At 37.3% G+C, this 20,562-nt stretch overlaps 1 protein-coding gene and 1 non-coding gene across 5 annotated transcripts; both read left to right on the forward strand.

The window, feature by feature from the left end:
* The first annotated feature begins 10,232 nt into the window (after positions 1 to 10,232).
* Positions 10,233 to 20,234, forward strand: TIPIN (TIMELESS interacting protein). Of its 4 annotated transcripts, none has more exons than XM_074366287.1 (8): positions 10,233 to 10,368; positions 12,424 to 12,564; positions 12,688 to 12,766; positions 12,982 to 13,057; positions 14,951 to 15,073; positions 15,303 to 15,366; positions 18,185 to 18,391; positions 19,650 to 20,234. In XM_074366287.1, exons 2-8 carry the CDS (start codon positions 12,432 to 12,434, stop codon positions 19,835 to 19,837), a joined length of 870 nt encoding a protein of 289 aa, XP_074222388.1. In that variant the 5' UTR covers positions 10,233 to 10,368; positions 12,424 to 12,431; the 3' UTR covers positions 19,838 to 20,234. The 4 variants fall into 4 exon arrangements, with proteins under 4 accessions (XP_074222388.1, XP_074222391.1, XP_074222389.1 ...); XM_074366288.1 differs by having other exon boundaries at positions 10,271 to 10,382; XM_074366289.1 differs by lacking the exon at positions 10,233 to 10,368 and adding an exon at positions 11,342 to 11,864.
* Positions 15,957 to 16,092, forward strand: LOC123617046 (small Cajal body-specific RNA 14). Its single transcript, XR_006725135.1, has one exon.
* Positions 20,235 to 20,562: the final 328 nt, after the last annotated feature.

Raw genomic sequence — 20,562 nt, forward strand, 5'->3', positions numbered from 1 at the left:
TGTGGACAGAGCTTGTCTCATGGACTGGATGTCCACGCACGTGTGGGTGAAGGCCTTTGTGGTGTGGGTAGGAGTTGGAGGGGAGAAGAGAAGGGGGAGCAGACAGAGGGAAAAAGTCTGGGGGCCAGCTCTCCCCATGTTGCATTATGATATTCCAAGGAATCTGAGAAATCTAAATTCCAACCTGGACTTCCACATTGTTACGAAAGTGTATTTTTCAAGAGAGGAAGACAGAACACATTTTATTACATGGACCTCAGCTTAACTGGTAACTTTTGCATATGTAAGCACTGGTATTAGGCCTCCATTTATTCCCTTCTCGGGGCCCCGGAAACATCAGGGGTGAGCCTGCCTTTAAGTTCTATCTCCCAAACTGGCCCTCTGCTTTCCCTCTGGCCTCTTAATAGTCCATTCTCCATAGAGCAGCTGGAGGATCTTAAAAAATAAACAAAGCAACGTCAGTCGCCTGCTTAAGGCCCACCAGTATAACCATCTCCAAAACTATGTTTAGAACTTCCCAGATCTGCCTCCACCAGACCTCACCTCATCCTACTTTCCCTCTTAGTCGCTAAACTCTGGCCACCGTGACCTTCTTTCCTCCTTCTGAGCACACCTGCTTGTTCCTGTTTACTCAGTGGGGAGCAGTCTTCCCTTGGCTCTTTGCTTGGCTGCCTGCTTCTTGCTGTAGACTCTGCCTAGATGCCACTTCCTCATCGTTACTACATTGTCCCTCTAGTCACTCTCTGTCATGTGACCATTTTCTTTTCTCCTTTAACTATCTTCTTTATTTATTTACTTCTTTATTTTCTGGTTCCCTGTTGGAAGAGAGGGACTTCATCTGTCTTGCTCTCCATTGCATTGCTGGTTCTGAGAACCATACCTAGCTTACAGAAAATAAATATTTGTTGAGTGGATAAATCTCTCTTCTCTTTCTGACCAGCTCCTGTAAACAATGTCTCAGGGCATGTAAAGCAAGTAGCATGATCCAGTGTGATCTGGTTTTTCTTTCTTTTTTTTTTTTTTAATTTATTTTTTTCTTATTTATATTTTTTCATTTGATCTCTGTTTTATAGAAGATATTGGTAGCCAGAAAAGTTTGGATTACACTGTAAATCAGTGGTAAATATCAGATAGAACCCAGGTCTAGCATCTCACCAGCCCAGGCACTGCCTGAGAGCTCACTGAAACGAAAGTTCCATCCTTCTAATGTGTGTTTCTATCCTTTCTGTAAAAAACACCTATTGAATTGTACTATTTTAGAGAAGGAAAGATCCTTAGCAAGTTTTTTTGGTTTTTTGAGCGTGCTGGTTATTAGGTTTAATTTACTTATTGATGGAGATACTGGGGTTGAACCCAGGACCTTGTGCATAATAAGCATGCATTCTACCACTGAGCTAGACCCTCCCCATTCCTTAGTGAGTTTCTAACAACCTCCATCTGTAACACACCGCAATGCTTTCTTATGAAAAAGAAATATTCCTAGGCTTTTACTTAAAACTTTATTTGTTGTAACTTTTCTTTCCTCATTGGCAATAAAAAAAATATATGATTTCTTTTCACATGAAATTATTTTGTCTTACTTCAAGCCATGTAGCCAATTTGCAATGTAAACATAGAAAAGAAGCACTCTCACCTCAAAGGGTTAAGACTGTTGGAGAGAATAATTATAAAATGAAATAATCAGTTAATTCACATGGTCCTTCTTCTTCCCCCTCTGATAATGGTGGTACTTCTTTTATTTGTTTGATTTTTGTCGGGTTTTGTTTGGTTTTTAACACAAAAACATTAAAAAGAAGAAGAAAAGTGACTACTTACTCAACTTCTGTAGGGGAACAGGCCCCAAATTCAGTGCTAAATACCCCTGAGAACTGGAAACACAATAAACATATTTAAATTAGTTTAAATACTACTGGGGGAATTTTCTTCTGTATTTTAAAAACATCTCTCATACTTTGAATCTTTTTTGGACAGATCTATTGAGGCATAATCACATAAGACAGATGGCATACATTGAAAGAATAAAAATTGAATGGTTTTGACCATATATGGAGAAACCATCACCACAATCAAGCTAATGAACACATCCCCCAAGTTTCCTTTAGAATTCCTCCCTCATCTGCCCATTGCCCCCACTACAGTTTGCCTGTTCTAGAACTTTATATAAATGGAATTATATGGTATGTCCTCTTTAATGTGCTTTTTTTTGGGGGGAGGGGGCCTGGCTTCTTTCACTGAGCATAATTACTGAGGTTCACCTATGTTGCTGTGTGTGTCAAAAGTCCATTGATTGTTGCTAACCAGTGTGCCATTTTATGGATATACCGCAATTTATTTATTTACCTTTTGATGAATATTTGTGTTATTTCTAGTTTTTTGGGGTTTTTTGTTTTTGTTTTTTTTTTTTTTGGCTATTACAAATAAGGCTGCTACAAACGTCTGTGTACAAGTCTTTAGATGGGTATGTTTTCATTTCTCTCAGGACACCCAAGAGTAAAATGGCTGGGTCATATAGTAGGTGCATATTTAACTTTTAAAGGAACTTCCAAACTACTTTCCAAAGTGTTTAAACTATTTTATATCCCCGTCAGCAGTGCAGGAGAGTTCCCGGTGTTCTGCACCTTTGCCATTATCTGGTATGATCAGTCTTTTAAAATGTTAGCCATTCTAGTGGAAGCGTAGTGGGATCTCATTATGGTTTTAATTTATACTTCCCTCCTGACTAACGATATCGAGCATCTTTTTACATGTTTACTTAATGTCATCTCTCTTCTTTGGTGAAGTGAACATTTAAGTCTTTTGCCTTTTTTGAACTGGGTTGTTTGTTTTATTATTGAGTTTTAAGAGTTTTGTCTTTAATACACTCTAGATAAAAGTCCTTTGTCAAATATATTATTTACAACTGTTTTCTCCCTGCCTGTGTTTTGTCTTTCCATCTTTGAAAAACAGAAGTTTTTAATTTTGATGAAGTCTGATTTATTAATGTGTTTGTGTTCTGCCTAAGAAATTTTTGCCATTTAAATGGCATCAGGGAAATTTTCTTTCATATTTTGAATAACATCTCTAAAACTTGGAATCTTCAAAATATGTTCCTTGATCATGAACATGCTCAAGGGATAGCTCCCCAGCTCCCTCATCTGGTGAGAGTGATCTTTAAAACATTTGAACATTAAAACTTTTTTTAAATTATGAGAGTCAAAAATAATCTAAAGCGTTTTTCCTTTTTTCAAATATCTTTTTTTCAGAAGTGCAAAATATCTTACTATTGGGAACAAAGAAGAAGTAATTAAAAAGCACGAGACATGAAAGTCAAATAGTGCTGGCCTCAATCTGTCAGATGGCTGAGTGCTCACTTCTAGTCCACCCCACTTTGAGTATACTTCCTTATCACCTTTCATTTCCATGAAATCCTATTTGAATGGAGGTGAAGAACATTTTACTACCTTAATTGATAGCACTGAAGTCCTGTTAGGGAGAGAAGTGTTCTTGCTGGGAAAAATACTGTATTTCAGTAAGTGCTTAAAGTTGGTGAGCACCCACAGGCATTGCCTCCTACCCCTCTCCTGAGGGTCAATTAGCACCAAGCTTAAGAAGATGGAAAACTGGTCTCCATAACAGAAAAGATGGGAAGGAGAGCATAAAGTTGGGAAGGTGGCATGGAGATGAAGGCTCTGCCAGATAATGATGTAACACTTTCTTTAGGAACCCCACAAAGTGTCTACATCTATTGAATGAGTGACTTTTATTGTTGAAACTGGAGAAAGGGCCCAAGTTGAAACAATTTAGAACAGATATAGCATGTGAGATTCAGGAACTCAGAAGCCCAGATGACCCTGAGAACCTAGGTCTCACTGGGTATTTACAAAAATCTTGAGTGGGCCGTCAACTTCCACAGAAAGGGAAGTGATGGGGATTTGGATCAATTGTGCTTAACTTGTGAGGAGTAAGGAGACCCCAGTTGAGATCCTGGACCTTCGCATGATACAGTCTCCAGTATCACAAATTTAAACACTCTACCCTTTGACCACAATGGGCTTTACTTGCTCAAGTGCTCTCCTGGAAAGAAACCTTGGGCCCCATCCAGAGCTCAATTTCACTTAGCCTCCACCTTCACCCAGTCTCCTCCTGTCATTACTCTACTCAGTTCATATTCATCACTTCTTGTAAATACTTCAAGTCCCTTGTCCATTTTTCTTTCCATTGCACTTACTGGGAAAACTTCAGCCATAGAGTAACCCACTCATCTTCTTTGAGACTTAACTTCCTATCAAAAACCTAATAACATACCTATATTTAAACCCCTCATCCTTCATATTAGAGTGAAGGGAAGTGCTGTCATCAGGCTATTTCTTTCCACCTGTCTTTTCAAGGTCTTTGTTCTTTTGATTATTCACATATATATATATATATATAAATACATTTATATATATCAATACATACATAATAATACATATATAAAATACATATTTAGGAATGCTCAATAACAGCATGGTTCAGAGTTGCAAAAGAACCTCAAGCCATTTCAAATGTTTATCAACAAGAGAACAGTTAAATAAATTGTGGTACATTCAGTAAAGGATCGGATAGAACAGTGAAAATTTTCTAAACTACAGCTGTGTGAAACAACATGGAAGAATCACAGAATAAAACATGAAATGAGAAAAGCAAGCCCAAGCAGACAGCATACAGCTTGATATCATTTTTATTAAGATCAAAAAAAAGCAATATTAAACAACATATTGCTTATATTGCATACACACACACACACACACACACACACACACACACACACACACAAACTACTTTTAAAAGGAATGATAAATACAAACTTCAGGAGAATGGTGATCTCAGTAGAAAGAGAGACACAGGGGAATCAGAGAAAGAATAAACACATAGTTAGATGTAAAATACTGGCTAGTTTTAGGTTGGGTGGTGATAGACAAGATCAACTCCATTTTGGTTTTCCACCGCTATTTCAGGACAAGCCAAGATTCCTTCCGCCTGTAAAACCCTCCCCGGACCTGAGTGAGAACTACTCGTGGGAGCGTTTGTCCAACATGCCCCTTTCTCTCTGCCAGACACGGCCCTCTCACTTTCAGCACCATTTATTTGCATAAGAACGTACCAATGAGTTCGTACCCTCAGGCATAAATAACCAAGTTTACACGCAAAGAGCGGGCTCCAGTCTAACTGGAGACCCCCTCTGTAGGTTTCTCGCAATGAACCTGACTCTGCCATTGAGTTGTCTCTAATTCTTTCTCTCCAATTTTAACAGGTGGTATGTTCAAAGGTGTGTATATTCTATTGCTGTGCTTTATAACATACATAAGTATTATATATTATTTTGTAGGTATCAAATATTACATAAAAATAATATCTAAAACCTTTTAGGGCCTATGGAAAAAAACAGAATCAATGAGAGTCCTCTGTTCAGAATGACTGTCCTACAACCTACAGAGTGGGAGAAAATATTTGCAAATGATGTGACTGACAAAGGCTTAATTTCCAGAATATATAAACAGCTCATACAACTTAATAACAACAAAAAAAAAACCCCAAACAACCCAATCAAAAAATGGGCAGAAGACCTAAATAAGCAATTTTCCAATGAAGACACACAAAAGGCCAATAGGCACATGAAAAAAATGCTCAATATCACTAATTATCAGAGAAATTCAAATTAAAAACTACAATGAGATGTCACCTCACACCAGTCAGGATGGCTATCATTCAAAAGTCCACAAACAATAAATGCTGGAGAGAGTGTGGAGAAAAGGGAACCCTCCTACACTGCTGGCAGGAATGTAGTTTGGTGCAGCCATTATGGAACACAGTATGGAGATTCCTCAAAAAACTAAAAATACACTTACCATATGATCCAGCAATCCCAATTCTGGGTATATATCCAGAAGGAACTCTAATTCAAAAAGATACATGCATCCCAATGTTCACAGCAGCACTATATACAACAGCCAAGACATGGAAACAACCTAAATATCCATCAACAGATGACTGGACAAAGAAGTTGTGGTATATTCATACAATGGAATACTACTCAGCCATAAAAAAGAATAAAATAATGTCATATGCAGCAACATGGATGGACCTAGAGATCATCATTCTAAGTAAGCCAGAAAGAGAAAGAAAAATACCATATGATATCACTCATATGTGGAATCTAAAAAAAAAGAAGAAAAAAAGCACACTATGAACTCATCCACAAAACAGAAACAGACTCACAGACTTAGTAAGCAATCTTATGGTTACTGGAGAAAGTGAGTAGGAAGGGACGAATTTGGGAATTTGAGATTTGCAAATGTTAGCCACTATATATAAAAATTGACTAAGAAACAAAAAACAAAACAAAACAAAAACCCCAAGTTTCTTCTGTATAGCACAGGGAACTATATTCAATATCTTATAATAACCTTTAATGAAAAAGAATATGAAAACGAATATATGTATATATATACATGACTGAGACATTGTTCTGTACACCAGGAACTGACACTTTGTAACTGACTGTACTTCAATAAAAAAAAAAAAATTTCTTTAAATGACTGCTCTACCTAACCTAATTTTTCATTTCCTCCAGCAACATAATCTGAGTCAATTAAGTCAGTCTCCGTACTGAAGCTTGATCATTATTATGCTTCTGTTATTTATCTTGTTTTAGGGTACCTTCCCGTACATCTATCTAAATCCTCCTAGTTCCAAGATCCTGGTGAAGTTCCAGATCTTTCCAGAAGTCTTCCCTGACTACTCCAGCTCTCGTTCATCTTTCTTGCCCCGTGCACTTATCAACTTTTGGGTTCAAGTAAATCAGCATTTAACTGTATATTGTGTTATATTATTTATAGTCAATCAACGTACATCAGTCAATGTTCTTCATTGCAAATAACAGAATCCCATCTCAGTAGTAGTTTAAACAGAAAATAAACTTATTAAAGGATACAGATGGCTCCTAGAATCTCTGAGTGGGCAGGAAATGAGGCTTGGCAGCTATACAGAATTAATGGCAAAACTGTGCTGTTCTGCTGTTCTAGGTGGAGATTCTACTGGTGCCACTACTGGACAAAAGTGGACTTGTACTCTCACCCCTGACAGTGGACACTGAACATGACCACTGGGGCCCCTAATCCTGCTGCCTTTGGAAGCCAGTTGTTTTTTTGCCAGAATGGATTACAAGCAGTGCCTCCATCTTCACTTCACTCTCTTCTGACCTGAAATTTCATTCAGTTGTAGAACTGGGGTACCTAGGATACATCTAGCTGTGTGGAACCCTGAGAAGATGAATTTTTCACTGCTATCTTAGGGTTGAACTCATAAGGTAGGAGTCCCCAGAGATAGAAAGGGCGTTCAAAGGTTACCTTATCTTACCAATCTGGCTTATGACCAAAAACACGGAGCACAATATATGATTTATTACTCTTGAGTATCCTTCATTAGAATAGTACCTTTGGGCTCATCTAATCCACATCTTTAGTATTACAAAAGAGCAAACAGACTCAGAGCAATAAAGTGATTTGATCAGGGTCAGACTGTTAGTTCTTACTAGAGCTGATATTATATACAGTTTGAGGATGTAGTCTAGGAAAGATTCCCAAAGGTATAATACAATGTATGGTGATGTAATAGTCTTCTTGTGTTGAGAATTGCTTATGTGCATTAAAGGTCCTAGCTATTCACATTTTTAATGCCTATATTTTATTTTATTACTAAATTTTTTATCCACAAACTCTCTTTATCTTAATTTGCGGGGGGGATTAGGTTTTTTAATTAATTAATTAATTAAAGGAGGTACTGGGGATTGAACCCAGGACTTCCACATTCTTAATATTTTTGGAAACACTCTAAAATTGTAGATTTGCAAAACAAAAATATAAGTTTATTTTTTTTCCTATTTTATTATTTGTGGCCATCTACTAATTTCCCCCCAACATATTTTCACTCCTTTTTCCACAATAATAGAAACCCTGAGTTGTGAAACCCTGGCCACAACCACAAAGAACAGACTGTATTCCCAGTCTCTTTTGCAACTGTGTGTGGCCATGGGATTACATTCTGATGTCACTAGAATTGTTGTAAGCAACTTCTGGGAAATGTTCTTAAAATGCTGAGCCATGCCCTTCTAGCTTTCCCCCTTCCTGCTGACTGGAATGCAGCTGGAGTTCTAGAAGCCATCCTGGACAACGATGTGAACTTGAGAATGGAATGCTCACACAGTAAAGCAAGAAGCCAGGACACTGGATTCCTAACACTGTTGAGCACCATAGCAACTCTGAACTTACTACAGCCAGACTTTTGTACCGGAGGGGCAAATAAACTTTCTATCTTGCTTACTGTTATTTTAGTTTATTTAGTTCATTTTAATATTTTCTGTTATTTGTAGCTTACCATATCCTGATTAATAATTCCTTGTCTGGCCACTTTGATTACTAGTGCTCATGCAGACCTGACTCCGTGATATGGTCCCAACTTGGGCATGTTATGTACAAGGCAGGGCAAGTAGATGCCACAATCTTCAGATAATGTCCTCAAGTACACAGCAGACAACTACCACCAGCCAGTCCAGCACTTACCTAAGGGACAGGCCCTAGTAACACCAGCCAATCAATAAGACTCAGAGACTTGCCTTTTCAAATGTGGTTTAGAAAGATTTCATGGTCTTTTAGTTGTAAAAGATTTACCCCATGTCTCTTCTTTCAAATCTCAACTGTGGACTGGGTTCCCAGCTTATCACAGAAACTTACATTCTAAACTCAACCTTTGGTCTTTGATAGCCTATTTTTTCTTTAACACTATTCACTTTTAAAAACATTAAACAGTTTTAAAAGAGTTTTAATGACACGATTTATGGGAAAGCTATTTTTTATATCTCTGGTGAAATTACTAAGGAAAATGTATCACTAATATTCCTCACATGAAAAAAAGGACAGTCTTAGACAATAATGTGTTAATGCTTTACAATTGTGGTAGTTATATCCACATAGACCCACAATTACCAAAGTTTTTACATTTTCTAAAAGGGTCAAACATACTAAAAATTATGTGGATAACAATAGGTAACATTTATTAAGTATCATTTAATCCTCCTTAATACCCTGTGAAGTAAATACTATTGTTAATAAGGAGGAACTGAAGCAAAAGGTCACCAAGTAGTAAATGATGAACAGAGATTCAAACCATCAGAGCTTCTGCTCTGGGCTTTTTTGCAGGGAGAGGGGCAAGGTGGAATGTAACTTTTTAATTTCACAAAGGGATTTTATATTTACTTTATTAGACATAAAGTGGAGAAGACAGACTATTTCCTGGACAATTAGAAGAATGTGTTTTGCTTCAGTTATCCAGATTCTGGAAGTTTACATAGTTCCTATTTAAATTAATATTAATTTTGTAAATTGCTTAATATTAGTAAATGTTATCTTGCATTTATGGGAATCAAACATAAAATGAAGGAATATGTGCCACATATACATATTTCCATACATAATTTTAGATAAATAGAGCTTGCAATTTACTTTATCTTACTCTCACATATTTGACTTATTTTATAATTTTAATGAAATATTTCAAGCTACAGAAAAGCAGAGATATAATGCTGCAAACATTACTCGTGTTCTTGGTGTGTCAAATCTTGATGCTGTATTTGCTGAACGTTAACTTTTTTTGTTTTTTGAATAGTTAACACATTTATATGTTCCAGAAAACTACAGTGTTCAGTCCGTATCATATCCTGTCCCATATGCCCAGTTCCCATCTTCAAAACTATTAGTAATATATTTATTTTACCCCGTTTGTGGCTGCGTGTGTGTGCAAGCAAATACGAATATATTTGGACTCACCTTAAAAAAATTAAAGGTAACAAATTTTTGACATTATTCCTTGTGCCCACAAACCTAACACTAACTCTTTGCCGCCTCGTTTCTCAGCTCATTATTCAATAAACAATAGAACTGTTGAGTTCAAGGAATCGTTAGTAACTCTGAAGAATCAGTAGTTTCCCATCAGATTCTGTTTGCCTCTATCCTTTATATTCCACCCACAATCCAGTTTTCTAAAAAAAACTGAGACCTATTTCCAAAGTCCAAAGTGCCTGGAGCATAACGAACACGAACTTACTCAAACAAGGTGGCTAAACTGCTTGGAGAAATTCAGGGAGGCGGAAGCGGCGGGGAGGGGCGTGGTGGGCTGGGCCGAACCCCGGAAAGGCGGGGACAGACGTAGCTGGGCGGGACCTGGGGGAGGCGGGTCGGGCCGTGCGCAGATTTGGCGCCAAACGCCAAGGGCTTTTCTCGCGAGAGTCTCGCAAGGAACGCGGTTTCCCGGTCGCACCGAGCGCCGTGCAGTGGCCGCAGCGGTCTGCGTGAGGTGAGAGCTGGCAGGTGCGCGTGTGAAGTTCCGGAGGGGAGAGGCGTCTGAGGGGGTCAGGCGAGGGAGCGGGGATGCTGGGCCGTCGCAGAGAGGGAGTGAGGAGGCAGGAGGACTTGACCGAGACGGGCCGGGGCCGAGCGGGACTGGAGAGGAAGGGAGGGCCTGACCGGCTGCGACCTGTGCGGAGATGTGGTCGGTGGGGAACTCACTAAAAATAACTCTCACTCTCTGAATTCAGGAAACTCGTGGGTTTAGATAGTGAGGATTCCTGGGCTACCTGCCTGGCAGTGAAATGAGAAAGCTCAATTGGCTACCGGAGTTCTGCTCTCTGGGACCACCCCCTTGTCCCCTTCCTCCATGGTCCCAGCCTTGCTCTCCAGGAGCGTCTTCCCTGTCCGTTCCCCTCTTGGCCACATTTGAAGTAGGTGTTGGGAGGTGTACCCTCCTTTGGAGCTGTTGAGCTGCGCAAGTTTTCTGCTCGTGCAAGTTGGGAGGGCCAATATAACTTTTTCTTGAGCTCTGACTGCGTATCAGTTTTGGGGATGTAAGGGTGGAGCACAAAGAGAACTACCTGGTCATTTCCCTTGTAGAGCTGTATGGGAGACAAATGTGAATCAAGTAATCAGACAAATAGAACCTAGCATTGGGATTGGGTAAGTGCTATGAAACTTATAGTTGACGCCTTGAATGCTTATTATAGGAGAATTTAATTTAAGAAAATTGGGGGACACTTTTCTGAGGTGATTACTGAGATCTGAGAGATTAGGAGTCAGGGAAGAGCCTTCAAGATAGGAAAACAGCTTTTGTAAAGATCTAGTTCCTGAAGAATAAAAAAAAAAGCGTGGACAATGGTATGAATTAAGTCTGGAGAAGTAGGAAGGTGCTAAACCATGCAGGGCCTTGGCGTTTTGTTATTATCCTAAGAAGCCATTGGAGCATTTAAGCCTAGTGGTTATGTGATCAGTTTTACATTTCCAAAGGTTCAATTCGGCTGTCATGGAGAATGGGTTGAAAAGGCAGAAGTGGATAGGAATAATGGAGTAATCCAAACCAGAAATGTTAGGAAGTGGTTGTGGAAATCGGAAGAAATGGACAGACTCAAGGGATATCTGGAAGTAAAATGGACAGGAGATGTACGGTGGGGAAATGAAGTGTTAAGGATGACGTGTAGATTTCTGACTTGAATAGCTGGATAGATGTCATTCACTAAATTTGGAAAATCTAAAAGGTTGGTTTTATACACGATGAATTGTAGGTGCCTTTGAGAAATTTTAGAAATGTAAAAATGAGAAGTAAGGATTTGGAGCTCAGATTTGATGCCAAGGGTGGAGATAAAAAATTAGTGAGTCATCTACAAATGATAATTAAAGCTGTGTGCATAAATGAGTGAAGAGGGCCTAGGATGAAGTCTTGGATACTTACTGACCAGGTTAGAGGAAGATTAATCTGCAGAGAAGATCCAGGAGGAGTGTAGAGAAAGGGAGGAAAGCCAGGTGAGTACTGTGCTTCAGAAGTCAACAAAAACACTTCTCCAGAAAAAGGAACTGATTGAAAGTGTCAGATGTTTCTGAGGTCAAGTAAGATGGCACTGAAAAGCCTTCTTTCAGATTATCAGCTTGAGGATTATTTCCTTTTCTTCACAGGAAGCCTTACTAGAAGACTAGAATATGTAAACAGAATTTTTAAAAAGCTTCTCTGGCTGAAGTCGGGGTGAGGTACCCCACCTATTTCACCCCCATTTAGACCACAGTTTGAAACCCTCTGAAAAGTTAAAATCATCCTTTTATGATAGGGGAAACTAAACAGTTGAGGTAAAGTGATTTGCTCAAAATCATAGTTATTTAATGGTAGGATCTATATTAGAACTCAGTTCTTCTAATTTCTAACTTAGTTTTTTTTTTCCATAACTGTTATCTTCTCCACTTTGTGATGTGTGGGTTTGAAATATGATTTAACGGACTGAGATGCACACGTTTTGCTGCAGGTGGAACTTAAGCTGTGTAACAGAAACACTACTTGGATGAATAAATCTGTTTACTTTTTTTCCCCTAGAAGAAAAGATGGTAGAACCACAGGAGAGTGACTTGATTGACCTACCAGATTATGAGCGTATAGAAGATGAGACTTTTCCTCCTTTCCCACCTCCAGCCTCTCTGGAGAGAGAAGGTGGTGATGGTGCTGAACTGGATGAAGGTCTGTATAAAGATCATAGTAGTGTCCCTGTTCAGCTGCCCATCTGTCAGCTTATAAGGGATATATTTTATAAATGAAGCTTACATTATCTAAGTGATACTAAGTCTTGGTATACTTCACCAGAGTCGGGGAGAGGAGCACCTGTGCCTGTACCGCCAAAGAGAACAGTTAAAAGGAACGTACCCAAGCTGGACGCTCAGAGGTACACTTACTATTTCCTTAAACATTTATACTTTTCTTTCCATCCTTTTTTGCCTCCTTATGTGCCAGGCGTTTGGTTGGGGTTATGTGGAGATCAGATATTTCCAAACACGTTTTTTTCAGTTGAGCAGATCATACTTTTTTTCATTTTATGGTCTTGGTTTGGCCTTGATGGCTCTAGAAAACTTGAAATTTAAAACGTATTTCTGTTCACAGATTAATTTCAGAGAGAGGGCTTCCAGCATTAAGGCATGTGTTTGATAAGACAAAATTTAAAGGTAAAGGTCATGAGGTAAGAAATGATTTTTATTTTAGACCTTTGTTTTTTGAAGTACCCTAAGACTGTGGATCCATTATCATGTTCTTAGGAATCTTTGAATATTTTACAGGTACTATCGTTTATCATCATATCTCTTTAGAAACTGTGATGTAGTGGAAAGGACACTGAAGAATCAGGAAACATGTCTTGTAGTCTCATTTTTACCACTGTTTGGCTTTAAGAAAATCGTATCTGAGTCTGTGAACCTAAAGTTTGTACTTTACTATTTGAGGAATAAAATTTACTTTGTCTGCCTCAAAGAGTGATTCTGAGCTTCAGGAGAACGAGGACTTCACCTGTATCCATCATCTTTGTGTCCCTACGATATGGTATAGTTTGTAATAGGCATCAGTTCAGTTTTGCTGAAAATGAAGACACTTAGGAACTGTCAATCACTGCACCAAGTACATTTTAAAATTCTCTTTGAATCATGTAGAGTTTAGATACAATTTTTTGCAGATGATATCTTTGTATTGCTTTGTAGTTTATGAAGTACTTTCAGATATATTCTTTGATTATCACCCTCTGGGGTAGGTAGTTGGTTCCATTATCTAGTTAAGGACCCTGAGTTTTAAGAGTCCACTGCCAGCAGTTAGGGACAGAGCTTAGACTTCCCATTTTATAGCCCAGCTCGAGGAACATTAATACAACAGCATGATCTGGTGTGGTATCCAGGATAGTTGGAAAGAGGGAAGAGGCTGTCGCTCCACCAGGGGAATGAGGTGAAATAGCCTGGGTAGGGAAGTTGTAGAGACGAACAACAAAGTACTTGTAGGTGATTGGATATGGGGAGGTCCCAAATAAAAATTAATCCCAAGATTTCAAACCTAAGAGGCTGAAAAATTACAGTGCAGTTGCTTAGCTCCGGTGGACAGGAAGAGAATATAAGCCTATGTCCTGTTTTGCCACAAAACTAAACATAAATAAATAGTAAACTTACATGAAGGATACCTATTTTGTGTTTCTTCGCTGGGTAAGGGTGGGCTCTGAGAGCGTTTACTCTGTCTAGTCGTCTGTACTTTGCTCTTGAAAATTCTTAACTATTTTCTCACAAAGTTAAATTCTCCCTGCTTTTTTCTCCATGATTTGGGACTTCACACTGTATTTAGTTATTTCTCTTCTGTGTCCCTTGGGTCTAATGTGACATCGTGAGGTTGGCTGAGCAGCTACCCCCAACAGCTAGAAAATGGTCATAGGTGATTGAATTTTTAAAAGAACTTTTATCTTTATCTGAGTGAAAATGATAAGACATTACAATCTCAGTGTTATATATTTAAATTATTGGTGGAGGTGACTGTCCTGACCATTAGCTTCTTAGACAAAATCAAATACCACTACCAATAATAATAGCCATCATTTGAGTCTCATGAATCCTCATAACAATTCAATCACGTGTGTATATTATTTTCATTTTATCTTGAAGAAAAAGGCACAGAGAGAGAAAGTGATTTCTTCAAAGTCACACAATTCTTAACTGGGAGAATTGAGATTTGAATCTGTGCAGTCTGAGTCAGAGACTGTGCTTTTAACCACTCTCCTATTTTAAAATGCTGTTAAGAGAAGAAAGTGTTTTACAGTAAAACCAGGAATTTGGAACTTTTCTCATTCATTAGTCCAGTTGATTGAACCTTTTCATTTTAATTAAAATGAAATAGAAATCTCTCCAGTGCTCTTTTAGATTGCAATCCTCTAAACCCTTAATAAATACATTTTTTTCTTCATAAAGTTTCTTCTCAGAGTTTCTTAACCTTACAAATGTCAAAGGACACCAGTGACTTTGATACTACTGTTCAATTCTAAAATCTGCTGACAAGGTCAGTTGTGAGAATGAGTCTTCTGTTTTGCAATTTTATTTTTATGTGCAAGGCTGAAGACTTAAAGACGCTAATCAGACACATGGAGCACTGGGCACATAGGCTGTTCCCTAAGCTGCAATTTGAAGATTTTATTGACAGAGTTGAATACCTGGGAAATAAAAAGGAAGTCCAGGTAGGTGTTGAGATTGTTATGAATATCATTCACAATGCTAAATTGTATAAGGATAGATTTAGTTAAGGCTAAGTAGCTCTTTGGGGGTCTTCATTTAGCAATCTGTCTTGGGAGAGAAGGAAAATTAATAGTAATTATTTGAGCAACTTTTTTTGAAACTAAGAATTGAATCAATGACCATTTTCCCCCAAAAGCAAGTGAAAATGTAAAAATATCTCTTTATTTTCAGACCTGTTTAAAACGAATTCGACTTGATCTCCCTGTTTTGCATGAAGATTTTATTAGCAATAATGGTAAGAATATAGGTTTATCTACTTTATATTAATTTTGCTCTTTGAAATGGAGCTAGTTGGAGTAGGCAGTACTACAGGAATGGGTTCTTAGTCTATACTGAGTATATAATTAAAGTACAATAACTAGGAATGTGTTAAGATACCTTGGTACACCTAGAATGTCGTTTATATTTGTTTCTTAAAGACATAGCAGTAATGACATTGAGAGATGCTGTAAAAATACATTTAGTCACAGAACATGAGCTTTTGAGAACTCTGATGGGGACCCATTGATCCTTTGTAGTGCTTGTTAATAAAAATACATGACAAGATACAGTATTCATAAATATGTCCACTGTTAAAAAAAAAAAAGTAGGTGCTGGGAAATTAGGCAGAGTTATTTTATTTTATTTTTTAAGGGAGGAGGCATTAGGTTTATTCATTTATTTTTAGAGGAGGTACTGGGGATTGAACCCAGCACCTCCTGCATGCTAAACATGTGCTCTTACCACTTGAGCTATTCCCTCCTTGGCAGAATAATTTGATGATGAAGTAGTTCACATCACCCAAGAGTACAGATCTTGTATGTGTAGCACTTTGGTTAGACCTGCGTGACTGTTCCTGGTATTGATTGCATCTGTTAGCTGTACAATGCAACCATAGGCAGTCACACACATCAAAACCTATGGTTCCTGCCGACAGGGTCTGTATAGTTATCAGATTTTCTGTGCGATGGCTCCATACATGTTTGTTTTTGTCTTTAAAACTCTAAATAGATGTGGTAGAAAATACAGGCTCCATATAGAATCCCCAAAGTTATTTATAAATTGCTTTTAAAAGTGTGAAGGATTGTGGTTTAAATAACCGAGTGTTTTAATTTTTTGGTAAGGTATAGTATGAACTGATGGCATGGTATTTGGTATATGAAAAGGAATTAGTTATTAGAGTAATAAATCCCATGGTATATGCACGTACTTAGCTAATTCATTGAACTTTTTGAGCTGATTACTCTGTGTTAAAGGTTCAGGGATAAAGATGAATAAGATAAGACCCCTGGCTTCATTGGCTAACAGACTAGTGAACTAGTAACATGCCAGTAGTCAGAAAGGTGCTGTGACTGGAGATGAAGAGGGGACAGTGTAGGGTACAAAGGAGGGCACAGTTAACATAGGGTAGAGGAAAGCTTCACAGAGGTGATATCACAGACACTTTGATGGTAAGCAGTAGAGGTCAGGCAGAGGTGTTTTTGGCTAGAGGGAACCACGTACGCAGAGACAAACCCTATATATTGCATAATTGGTTCTAATGCTTGTTTCTCAACTTTTCCAGCAGTTTTTTCTTTATGTACTCCATCAGTATTTCCTGACAAAGGAATGCATTTTAGTTTCTTGCCACATTTTTTCCCCACTTAAGGAAAAGTATATCGCTTTTTGTTTTTTTACTATTAAGGAAGAAACCTCAAAAGGGGTTTAGATTGTAAAAGGCTGGACTAAATATATTATTTTTAAACCTCACTGGAATAATTGTAAAGGTTTGTCTTTATGTTTTAAATGTTTTGCTAGTTGTGATGGTTTTTGTTGTCATTAGCTAATACCTCACTGTACAATATGTACATAGTTTGAGAAGAGTATATATAAATTCATATTTCAAGTAGTGGTCTTGGTGATAATGAATTTTTTCTTTTGCTTACTTGTCAGATATGATGAGGTTATTTATTTTTTCAACACCATCATGTGAATGATACAGAGAGAAGGTAGTGTCAGCTTTGCTGTTTTCTTAGTTTTTGCTTGTACTTCTGTTATCTTCTACATTCAGGTGTTTTGTTATTTTGCAAAAATCTTTTTAAGCTACCACCTGTACATTTTGTTAGGGTTGTTTTGGTTAAAATTTTGGTTAAACTATCTAGTATGTCAGATTGCTTAACTGGGCAGTCAGAATCACCTGTGTGCCACAATGTGCTGAAATTAAAAAATGAATGAGCAAGGACCCAACTCTCCACTGTTCCACAGTGAGCTGTCTTACAGACCAGATGATTAACCGTCATATGGATAAGTGATAGTTCATCATCGCCAGTCCTTCCCTCCCACCTTTTTTTTTGTATGTGTGTGTGAGGTGGGGAGGTAGTTAGGTTTACTTATTATTTTGAGAGGAGGTACTAGGGATTGACCCAGGACCTTGTGTATGCTAAGCATGCGCTCTACCACTTGAGCTATACCCTTCCCCCCTTTTAAATATAGTTAGTAAAACTTAAAACTTTTTCTTATTTCTTAAATGAAATATAAATGAAAGTTCTAGTATATCACTGGATCATTTTAGGGACTTCCTACTTTGAGATAACTGGTGTATAGGGCTTTAAGAATTTCAAGACTAATGTAGAGAGCACTGAATTTTTAAAAAAATTAACTTGGAAATATGTCCACAGATGTCTAAATTTCTTTTCCTTTTTCACCTAATTGTGTCTGGGTTTTACCCTATAAAAAATAGCCTATATAAAACTATAACTGAATTTCATATAGACAAAACGGCAAACCACGAGCATGTTTTAATGCAGAACAAAGATATGCTTTGGGTTCTTGAAGTTAGAACTGTTGCTTTTTGTTCATGTGTATTTTTAAACTAGTATTCCATCTGACTTAAAATGCCCCTTAAAGTGACTGATAAACATCATTCCACGTGTTTGAATCAGGCACGTATTTGTAGCATTCTCATGCCTCACAAGTTGTTTCTTCAGGGCTGGCAGCTTGTTGCTTTAACCTGTTTTCATTTAACACCTGCATAAGCTCTTTTTCTAACTAGTTTTAACACTACGGATGTACTAACTTTTTCTTTTCTGCTGCAGATGAAGTAGGGGAAAATAATGACCATGATGTATCTGCTACCGAATTAGATCCCTTTCTGACAAACTCATCTGAAAGTGCAAAGTTTGCTTCTGAGTCAAGTAGGAGCCTAACAGAAGAACAACAAGAGAGAATTGAGAGAAATAAACAACTGGCCTTGGAAAGAAGGCAGGCAAAGCTCCTGAGTAATAGTCAGTCCCTAGGAAACGGTAAATTTTATGCTAGATTTTATGTGCAGCCATGAATACATCAAGGGCATGTTAGAAATTTTAACTTCTTTACTATTCCCCAAAATAAAATACCTCTAGGAATAGAAAAATGTGATACAGTATATTAAGTTTATGTATATTTGAGAAAGAGAGAGCGTTGAGAGCTAGCTGGAATCCTCAAAGAATAAATGAGTCCAGGGTGGTTTTCTGGAGACCTGAGTTTCTCTTAAATTATTTTAATCATTTAAAATTGATTCTGACTCCTTAAAAGCACGTGACCTTTAATTTTATATTTAATTATTAATGTACTTTTCTGAACATATAAAATGCTCTGCTCCTATTAAGGATTTTAGAGCCATTTGCTGTGACATGAATAGGTCCTAAAATGCTTTTTATTGAAATGTGTCACTTCTGTTGTGAGCCATCAGTTTGCTTTTTTCTCGATTCCCTTCTCTTAAAACTGCCTTAAAATTTGCTGTTTTTAAAATAAATAGACTGTATATTTGGAAACTAAACAACTAAATTTGTTAAAAGTATTTAAAAATCATTGCAAATTGGTTTTAAATGAAGCACAGTCATATATCTTTGTCAATTTCCAATCCATTTTTTCCTTTTGAAATGGGAAAATAAGAATTATAGTTAAGTAGTGGACATGCCATGTTACATAACAAGTTTCATCCAAAATAATAAAATTCTCAAGTGAGAGTTATTCAGTGGTATCATGATTTTTTTTCCACTTAGAAGGAATTTAATTTTTAACTTTACAATTGGATGTTTTATACTACCTTGTGAAAAAAATTATATGAAGATAAAGCTGTTGTTGGCAGTGTCTTCCTTGCTGTCATCATCAAACTTTACCTGGCATTAAGCATTTTAAGATATCTTCTATTTACAATATACAACTTTAAAATTTTCCAAATAGAAATAAGTATCTTAAATGTTCTTTACTGTAGGTCACTTTGATATACAGCTCATTAGAGAATTTGATTTTTAAAAGCTTCTATCTAGTAGTTGTGATTTTGAATGAGAGCAGTTTCATTTGGCTATGTTTCAAGAGTTTGAGTTGAAGACTTGCATTTTTAGTGGGTTTTATACATGTATAAAATGGCTGTATTTGGAAGAAAGTGATCATAATTAACATGAATTTAAGTGATCATAGATTTCATTTCCACTAATCTAAGCTTGTGAAGAGAATTGTTATTCATCAGGTAAGACTGGATCAGGTGCTTGTAATGAGTAATAATGATTCCTCTTTCAGACTTGTTAATGAACACACCCAGCGCACAGACAGCAGAAGGGGGTAACCCAGGTGAGGATCAAGAGGAGGAAGAATCAGATGGATTTAACAGAGACCTAGACAGTCCACATGTCGATGCTGCTGCTGATCCTGTAAATGAAGAGGAGGAATTAAAAATAGAAAAAACACAACTGGACCAATCCTGTTAAAATACAGTGGTACTATGTACAATAGTCAACTTCATGCTTCATCTAGAAACCTTACGGAGGTTGGATAGGCCCCCAAATTTATTAACTTGCTATCTTCCAAATTTGAGATGACTGTATTTTGTCAACTTTGGGTGAAAATCCTTATGTAGTGAAACTTTTACAGATTTCCTGTTTCAAATTTCGTATTATTTATATTTATACTTACTAACTTTTGTTCTATTTATTCTCAGTGTTTATTTTTATATAGATATGACTTTGTAAAAATGATTAGTAGTAAATATGTAGCTTCTGCTGCCAGTGTGCCATTGAATGCCCTGTTTTCTAAATTGGGTGGTGTTTTTAGATGTAAATATAAAATAAATAATGTCCATTAAAAAAATAAAAATTTCACAGACTACCCTTAGAAGCTTTATAAAAATTTCTCATTGCTATTTAGTTCTGCACTTAATATTTTGGTAAAATGTTTACAGTTGTTAAGTGTTTACATGTATTTCGAGGAGTTACTTTAATACTTAAAGGGTCACATGAAAAGCTGATATATACCTGGCCCGCATAGGTGCTAGAGAAGTTCAAATGTTCCTTGGTACCTTACTGACTACTTAGTTGCAGAGAAACTTGCAAAGTGTCATGGGGAACAGGAGCACCTAGGGAGGGCTCCCGGGAGACCTTGCATTGGTAGAGATGTCAGGGATTGGTGAAGAACATGTATATTAATGATGCAGAAG

This window comes from Camelus bactrianus, chromosome 6, assembly GCF_048773025.1.
Source record: "Camelus bactrianus isolate YW-2024 breed Bactrian camel chromosome 6, ASM4877302v1, whole genome shotgun sequence".
Classification (NCBI taxonomy): Eukaryota; Metazoa; Chordata; class Mammalia; order Artiodactyla; family Camelidae; genus Camelus; species Camelus bactrianus.

Excerpts from the sequence above, each read along its gene's own strand:
- TIPIN (XM_074366287.1), top strand. The coding sequence starts at position 12,432 with ATGGTAGAACCACAGGAGAGTGACTTGATTGACCTACCAGATTATGAG. Across the intron at positions 12,565-12,687 it reads TGGTGCTGAACTGGATGAAG|AGTCGGGGAGAGGAGCACCT; the intron begins GTCTGTATAAAG and ends ATACTTCACCAG. Across the intron at positions 15,367-18,184 it reads AGATTTTATTAGCAATAATG|ATGAAGTAGGGGAAAATAAT; the intron begins GTAAGAATATAG and ends TTTCTGCTGCAG.